A 7,931-nucleotide genomic window follows, 5' to 3' on the forward strand; every position below is an offset into this window, starting at 1 on the left:
GAACATGGGGAAAGAAGAAATGTGAGGGGTGAATGCGTACCCCTGTGCACCATTGAGTTAATGCATTTGTTGGAAATGGAAGGTAAAATACAAATGGATGTGTTAGCCACAAATAAATTCCAATTATTGGAGTAGTGAGGTTATGGCACAGGCCTTCCCACAGGAGCAGAGGGAACAAAATTCAGCCCAGGTCTAGCTACTGTTAATGTGGAATTTGGTCAACTTATGAAAGTGTCTCTGTGACATGGTTGTCTGCAAAAATAGGGGGCTTGGTGACCCAGGAGCTGCCTTCCACATTTCTTAGGCTCAGGTCATTCTGACCCTCCATTACCAAATCTCAATAACAGGTCCAGAGTCCTCCACAGCTTCTTGCCTGTCTCACCAAGCTGGATCTGCTTGCAAAAGAGCAAAAGGGGAAACAAAACATGACCTTTGACCCCTTGCTATTGCTATATTAGCTCTGCATGAATGCTGGTGTCTCAGATGAGCATCTACCTCAGCTTCAGCCTGAGAAAGAGGAAAAGCAGCACAGGTAAGAGCTGAACTCTCTGTTCTGGGTGGTATGGACTTTGTGACTGGTGTATCTAGGACATGGAGAAGTGAGCAGAGGTGCTCTTCTATTTCCCCCCATTTCTTATTGCAAGCAAAAGTGTGAGCCCTTCTCGCACTCCATAGCTGGCAATATTGAGGAACAGAGGAGGGGAGGGGTGCTTGAGGTGACCTAGACTGAAGCTGAGGGATGGATGCTCTGTAAGACACTCATAGGAAGGTCAAGCCCACGGTAGGGATTACAGAGTTTCAGTGTTGGAAGATACATAACCTTTTCACAGCTGCTTTCATCGCAGGGACTACAGGCTCTAAAGCAGGAAAGATGCCCTCTATGCTTTTGGGAAGCAATTTTATACCTTTCGTCTACAGGAGAAACTGTCTCTAGGGTTAAAATCAAGGAAGAGTGGTGAGGGAGCAACTGCCACTGCTCAGCAAGTGTCTAGTGAAGATGGAGTGGTAGCTTTTGGAAGGAATCTGTGCACAGACAGAAATAAAAATGGGTGGAAATTTCCTTACTGTGGGATAAGAAGGAACATTGACTTGTAGCTACCTGGCACAGGATTTAACAAACCATTCACATGTTTTTCATTCAATGGCAGCCTTTTTTGCCATTGCAATTCCTAACACTGCAATGTCTTCTTCATGTTGCTCTGAGTGATGCAGCCTTCTAAAATTCAGGACATTAAAAAAATCTTAACTTCTAAACACCTTTTTTAAGTGCAGCATGTTTGAAAAGCTTGTTTAGATGTAATGTCATTTTTTCGATGTACCAACCACCAAATTTTCAAGAGTTCCTCTAATTCTCACTTTTTGAACAGACAGCATGAAGGAGGTTGGATGAGGCTAAAATTTGCATTTAATCTCTTTTGAAAACTTGTTCTGCCTGGGCTACAATCTGCTTCACTAATCCCAGTGTGAAAAAGACAACAGAACCTAGTTGGGTCTTTCCTTAACTAGAGCAAGACAAAACACTCAAGATCACTGGGTCATTAAGATGATCATTGTATGTGGTGCACTCACTAGCACAACGTTCTTTAGAGCAATTTACCAAAAAAAATTTCAAACAAAAAATCCCACATTATGAATTTTTCAGTTGTACTTACGTGTAAAGGAAACCTGTTCTGACCTCTGTCAGTGATAGTGGTTTGCTCATGTGTTGAAACAAGGAATTTTAGCTGTTGTATAAAAGAAGTAGCTTTAACTGCCACATATTTCTTGGATCAATGAAAGCTATCACTCATTGTGGATATTTGTGACTATACAAATAAAAGGACACTTTCATTTTTACACTATCATTTCCTCACTCCTTCAGAGGAAATTCACTGTGATCTTTCCTGTTCTCTTCTTCATTTATTTGTCAGGTTTGTTGCAAAAATCTGGTGTTTATCTGACATGTTTTATTTCTCTGAAAACAAACAAAACATTGTATGCTGGTTCCAGCAGGTCTCCTGGTGTAGAGCGCGGAGCTCGTACTGCAAACCATGCTGCAATCCAGGGTATTGGCGATAGCTCTGATTCTGCTCCTTAGCACCACTTTCCCCGGTAAGTCTGAAAAGTTTTCCTGTCTGCCTGAGACAAGACTCAGCTCTACAGGTTCTCACTTGTCTTAGAGAAGTCTAACCCATCCCTAAAGTAGGACTGAAGCCCAATAACACAGTTCAAGACCATGAATATATAGCGCTTGGCAGAGTGAAACAAATCGGTAGGGGCCTGGCATGAAAACTGTCCATACCTAATGTAAATACTTTGCCATGTAAGGTCTATGACCTAGATGCCCAAAAATGAGTGATGAGGTGCCACTGCATGCTGCTAGAGCTATGAATCTCAGAATATCAAGTCACTTCCCACTGTGCCTGGGGGAAGCCTCACAGGTTTTTGCCTTCTCTTTCTCAGAAGTGCACTCAAAGTCCATCTTTGAAAAAGACCGTCGTGATTGGTTGGTCATTCCCGATGCAATTGCATCTTACATCTATGAAACTGTGAACAAGATGTCCCCTAAAGCTGGTCAGTTTTTGGCGGATGCTGCTCAGACTCCAGTAGTTGTTGGGTCCAGGTATGGAAATATTTTCTGTGCTAGTCCTGCAATAGCCCTGGCTGGAAAGGGAGATGGAGGAGTGGGGAGAAAAAGCAGATAAATTAAGTATCTATATGGGGAGACCTAAGGGGAAATCAATCACCAACCAAAGCCTGATGTCACTACAGTGGGAGTGGGGTGCTGAAAAGGTGGGGTGGGATGATACAGTTTCACACAAAAGTGCAAGCTCCTCCCACAGATGCACATTAAACATGACAATGCTTGCAGGGATAGCAGGTACTGCTCTTCATACACAGGCAGGGAGGGAGGGGGCCACTGGTGGGGGATCAGCCCCCTGGAAGGGGCTGAGCAGCCGCTGTGGTGCCATCTGCGAGGGGCTGAGTGCTGAAGGTGCCAGGAAACACTCCTGCCTCTCAACACAAATCACAAAATTGGCTCTAGCTGTAAATACATATTCCTCAAAGCAGAGGAAAGGGTGTCCTCCCAAAAGGAAAAGCATGATGATGCAAGAGATACAGTCTCATGTAACGCATGACAAACACATACTGCCTATTCCTGTCTTCTGAGGAAAGGCCCTCTAAGACTGCTGAGAAGCTTTGCACTCTCAGTGACAGGCAGTGTGCTACCTACAGCAGACAGAGAGTACCCTCACTTATTCGTGTATCTTACCACACACACTGTCGTCTCCTGCAGGAACTTCCTCATCAGAGAAACAACTAGACTCACTATACTGGCTGAACAGCTGATGGAAAAAATAAAGAACCTGTGGTACACAAAAGTCCTAGGCTACTAGCTGGATGAAGACAAGTCAGAGTTTCCTGACAGGAGTTGGTAGCAGCCTGCAGCATCCTCTTTCCCCTTGCCCCTACTACTGACCAAGATCAGTCAATAAGACACAATCGATGCTCCTCTTAATGCCACTAGAGGGAACCCAGCTTCAAAGACCAAAGGATGGAAGGCATCTGCTGAAGTCTCCCCACCAAAAAAACCCCCGCTGCCGCACAAGGGGAAGGCAATGAGATTGTAGAGCTCTTCTGTAGCCAAATCCTGAAAATTAATTCCTCCTGAATGGCTTGGCCATTGCATCTCAAATAAAAATAAACATTGGTTGTTACACTTCCTTAAGCTTCCTGTTTGTATTGACTGTTACAAAATCACATTCACCTCAGCATCCCATTCTCTTGAAAATGTAGCTGTGATTCACAAGAAGTTGTTGCAGGTGATGCTAACAAATCCTGCCCCACATTTAACTAAGCTCAAGTTCTTCTAGGAGGGAGGGAGGAAGGGGGAGAAGCAGATGGACGGATGGATGACATGATTACCTAAGCAGCTTTTGGGGTAGCCACAATATGGCAACTGTAACTTCACACCAGAAAAGACCACAAAATGTTAAGTCCTACTTACTGTGGTGCTTGGTTAGGTAAGAAGCAAGTAGGTGGACCTGTATCAAGTGTCTGAAGATTTCAGATAATTTGGGGAAAAAATGAATTCTCCATCAACTTGAGCAGGACTTTGAAAGTATCAGTCAATCACTAAGGCTACTGAACACCCTTTCCAAAGGAGAAATTAGGGGGAAAATCTCTCACTACCTTCAAGAGGGAGCGTAAGTTTATAAGAGGAGCACCTATGCCCAAGACTGTCTGTAAAGACCCGGAAGGTCCCTTCCAGCCCTGTGTAACTGTGCCTTATCTCAGCTGCCCACATTTGATAAAGAAATTGATCTACTTTATCATTAAGCAAGCAGGAACAAGTAGGCTATTTGTCTGGAATCACACTGGGAGACGGTGGCAGAGGCTAAGACAAAAACCTGCTAGCTTGAGTCACGTGTACATGGGCAGAGCTACTGCTTTAGGAGGGACAGCATTGCTACCATCAGCAAAAGGAGATTTGCCTAATCGCTGCTGTCTTTTAAGGCACATCTCTGTTTATTTTCCCCTCATTGGGGTCTTAAATCTAAAACTCTGTTCTGCTTCAGGATTATGCTTTACCTTCTGTCAGGGCTTAAGAACGCCAATCATAGCCCTCACCTGGGACTCTCATCTACACACCCTGCCTTTGGGACCAAGAGCTACATCTAAGCTTAGGCTCTGGGCACTCCGACCTGTGGCTGGTACCTGCTGTCCTGGCTTACTGATGGGTTTTCTTGCATGGATACTGGACCTGTGTTGCAGGTAGCCCCATCCTATCCCCAGCTGTGCTTTTTGGATGGACCTTGGATCTATGCCGTAGCCTTGCCATCAGTTCTGCTTCCTGCCATCCCAAGTGGGTTCCCTGGTACAGCTTGCTACTTTACCTTGCCTGGGGCTGTTGAAGGACCCTGTCACAGTTGCTGCCTCACTTCTGCTTGAGCACAATGGGACTGTGCCCTAGATGGGGGTGTGACTACCTGTGCTGTGGTCTCTGATGGCTTCCTGCTTGTCCTCCCTCCTGGAAAAGCCCAGCTCTTCCTGCTCCCTGCCACTATTTCTAGATTATCAGGTAATCAACAATTGAGTAGGGGAAGCAGGAAAAGTGGAGAAGCCCAAGGACGAATTGGGAGATGTCAGTGATTGGCCCTTCCCATGGAAGTGTGCAAGGGAAGATGTGAGGGTTCACGGGGAGGAGAAAGAAGCAATAGAGACTGAAGGAAGAAAAAGAATCAGCAGTGACTGCTCTAAAAGCTGAATGTATTTCCTCAAGGCTATCCCTTCCCCCCGCTGGGTTTGACTATGGAAATTAGCTCAAATAGCTGACAAAAGGCTAATTAACAGATGAAAGCTATATTCCATCTGATATCTGTGTGCCAGCCTCTCACTAGCATTGGTGGGAGAACTGCCTTGAACCCACACACACGGTTCCAGGGCTCTATTTTAACCTGTTCTCCACATTTCCCAACAGCATTTGACCATCTCAGGAAACAAGATGAACATGATGTAGCTGTTGTCCTGTTGGAGCAATCTGGACTATGGACAACAGAAGAAATTAGTCCCCAGTGTTTTGAGATTGGAGGGTTTTTTGTTGTCGTTTTGTTTTTGTAGTTGCCAATTGAATCAGCTATCAGTATAAATTTGCCCTTAACTATTTGTATGGAATAAAAAAATCTCATTTTGTATTTTCTATGTCTCAGCAGCTATTTGGTACAAAGTGCAATCAGAATGAAATCAGTGTTCCCATGCAGAGCAAGCTCTTCCATCTCCAGTTGCTTCACCACTTTCGCAGAACGCTTTTGCAGGTTTCTTTCTCGCTGCCGGTTTTGCTTAGACTGTCTGTGCTTCCCTGGTCACACACAAATGTGCACCTGCATATATATTATATAAATACACCACTATTTAGAATAAGGTTTAGAAAAGCACAGTTTGGGCTGGTAAGAGCATTTACCACATGAAAAAGCCAGAAACTTCAGCTCTTTCTGCTACAGAGATGATTTCCTATCTGCTCATTTTGCTCAGTCATTTTGCTCTTTTTTCCCACATACAACCCTTGTAGGAGAAGCTCTGCAGCTTAAATCCTCTCCTGCCCTAGGGAAGCATTCTGAGTTTTCTCAGGATAGAGCTTGTTCTTTTGGCACTTCAGAAGTATTTCTTTCTGAAAGAGTGAAAGTCATGAGTCATATGAAAGAGCCTGAATGTGCCCGTAAGTGTTTGATGTCCTGGAAATCATTGCTTCAGTCTTTTCAATCTATTTGTATGCACCACCCAGACAGGCAGGAAAAAGTTTGGAAAGTATAGGGGGCTCATGTTACATTTTGAGCTTGTTGTGTGACTTCATCAATGCAACCCAGCAGCATTTCTGTATTGCCCAGCTGAAGTAGAGCAGAACCTGGTATGAATTCCATGCTAAAACACAGCAAAGTCTTGATATTTTGTTAAATGCACTTAATTATAACCCTTTTGTTGTTCTGCAATGTGACCTCCAGAAAATCGGAGCCAGTCACATGCTGATTAGCTGTTTGGTATCTGACCTATTTTAGTATATGGGAAAAACTGAATCAGCCCATAGATCTCTGCATTTGCTTGTACTGAATCTCCTGATCATGTAGTTGTCTATGCACCTGTATGCTTTAAAAGAAGCAAACAGAAAACCATCCAGATAGTTAAGCTGCTGTGCAATCTACAATGTAGGGCAACCTACAAAGAGCAAAGTAGACAATTGCCCACTGCCATTTCTGACGCTGATATTACTGGCATCACTCTTTGGCGAGTACCTTAAAGGCAGAAGCTAGCAGCTGAGACAGCGTTCCGGCTGGGATCAGTTAGGGGAAAAAGAAAGGCATTTTATCCCAAAAGGGACCGTGGATTGAAGGCCGGGGGTGGTGTATGCTTTACTCTCAAACTATTTCACATCTAATCCCACTTTTCAGTAGGAATAAACAGCTTAATCTGTAATTTCTTTGTAAAATAGGGATGGAAAATCACATCCCAAGTGACGTCTGTGAAAGTTCACTGAGTCCTTCAAGATTCTTGGAGAGGCTTCGTAAGTGAAACATTCATTTAACTAAGATTCATGTCACAGAAACTTTCTTTGTGAGTAATCATCATTCAGTTACCAGCTTCAAGAAAGCTTGTGGTGTAACTGGTTCAACTGAGTCCATTGAAATGAAATCTTAAAAAATAGCAATGTTCTGTTGTTTCTGAGATGGGATTAATAAAATCTCATGTGTTCCTGATTTCTGCAAAAACACACTTTCTCAGTATCTATTATGCTGAATATTTTACAGCATTTTCAGTGACTCAGAGTGTTGGTGTCACAAAACTGTTTGGCTTTTACATTTAGCAGTTCCCCTCACCTATGACTTGTAACACTTAGAAAAATCACAAATTAAAGCTAACAAACGAATGCCTCGGGTTCTGCACTGCTGTCAGCAACCGTGGTTGTCCTTGTCAATGGCGACACCTTCAGCAGCAGAAACCTGAAGGCCAGGTGTTTTCTCCCCCAGGGAGAAATGCTAAAAGCTGGGAAAAGTCACGTAAAATACTTGAAATTTATATCTGGTAGTCACACTTGAAGACCCATGTGGTGGTCTCTCCTCCACACACACACTTCCACCTGAAGGTATTATATTTGTCGTCCTCTGGTGATGACAGGGACAGAGAGGTGTGGTGGCTGCTGCTGCTGCCCGCCATGAGGGAGCAGGCAAAGATGGTGGACGCCTGGTGAGGTGTGGAGCCGACACAGCCCTTTTCAGGTGCTTCTGTGCTTTCTACAGGCTTTTGGGAGGGGGGGAAAAAAAAGGCTTCTACAAATTTTATCAGTAAATACCAAAATCACAAACTGTGTGTGTGTGTATGTGATGTCAGTAACAAAAACCGGCACCCAGAAAACACAGACGGCTCCAGGGGAGGCCAGCGGTGGCCGAAGAGGAAGGCGG

General features: G+C 44.2%; 1 protein-coding gene across 1 annotated transcript; it reads left to right on the top strand.

Moving 5' to 3' along the window:
- The first annotated feature begins 520 nt into the window (after window positions 1-520).
- Window positions 521-3,704, top strand: LOC104540925 (apovitellenin-1). Its single transcript, XM_010184848.1, has 4 exons — window positions 521-532; window positions 1,993-2,091; window positions 2,443-2,602; window positions 3,278-3,704. The coding sequence occupies exons 2-4, from the start codon at window positions 2,031-2,033 to the stop codon at window positions 3,375-3,377; spliced, it is 321 nt and encodes a 106-aa protein (XP_010183150.1). The 5' UTR covers window positions 521-532; window positions 1,993-2,030; the 3' UTR covers window positions 3,378-3,704.
- Window positions 3,705-7,931: the final 4,227 nt, after the last annotated feature.

This window comes from Mesitornis unicolor, unplaced genomic scaffold (assembly GCF_000695765.1).
Source record: "Mesitornis unicolor isolate BGI_N332 unplaced genomic scaffold, ASM69576v1 scaffold7610, whole genome shotgun sequence".
NCBI classification, from domain to species: domain Eukaryota; kingdom Metazoa; phylum Chordata; class Aves; order Mesitornithiformes; family Mesitornithidae; genus Mesitornis; species Mesitornis unicolor.

Bases quoted from the DNA above. Each gene is read 5' to 3' on its own strand.
- LOC104540925 (XM_010184848.1), top strand. From the start codon at position 2,031: ATGCTGCAATCCAGGGTATTGGCGATAGCTCTGATTCTGCTCCTTAGC. The intron at 2,092-2,442 runs GTAAGTCTGAAA...TCTCTTTCTCAG, and splicing joins CCTTAGCACCACTTTCCCCG to AAGTGCACTCAAAGTCCATC. The intron at 2,603-3,277 runs GTATGGAAATAT...CGTCTCCTGCAG, and splicing joins CCAGTAGTTGTTGGGTCCAG to GAACTTCCTCATCAGAGAAA.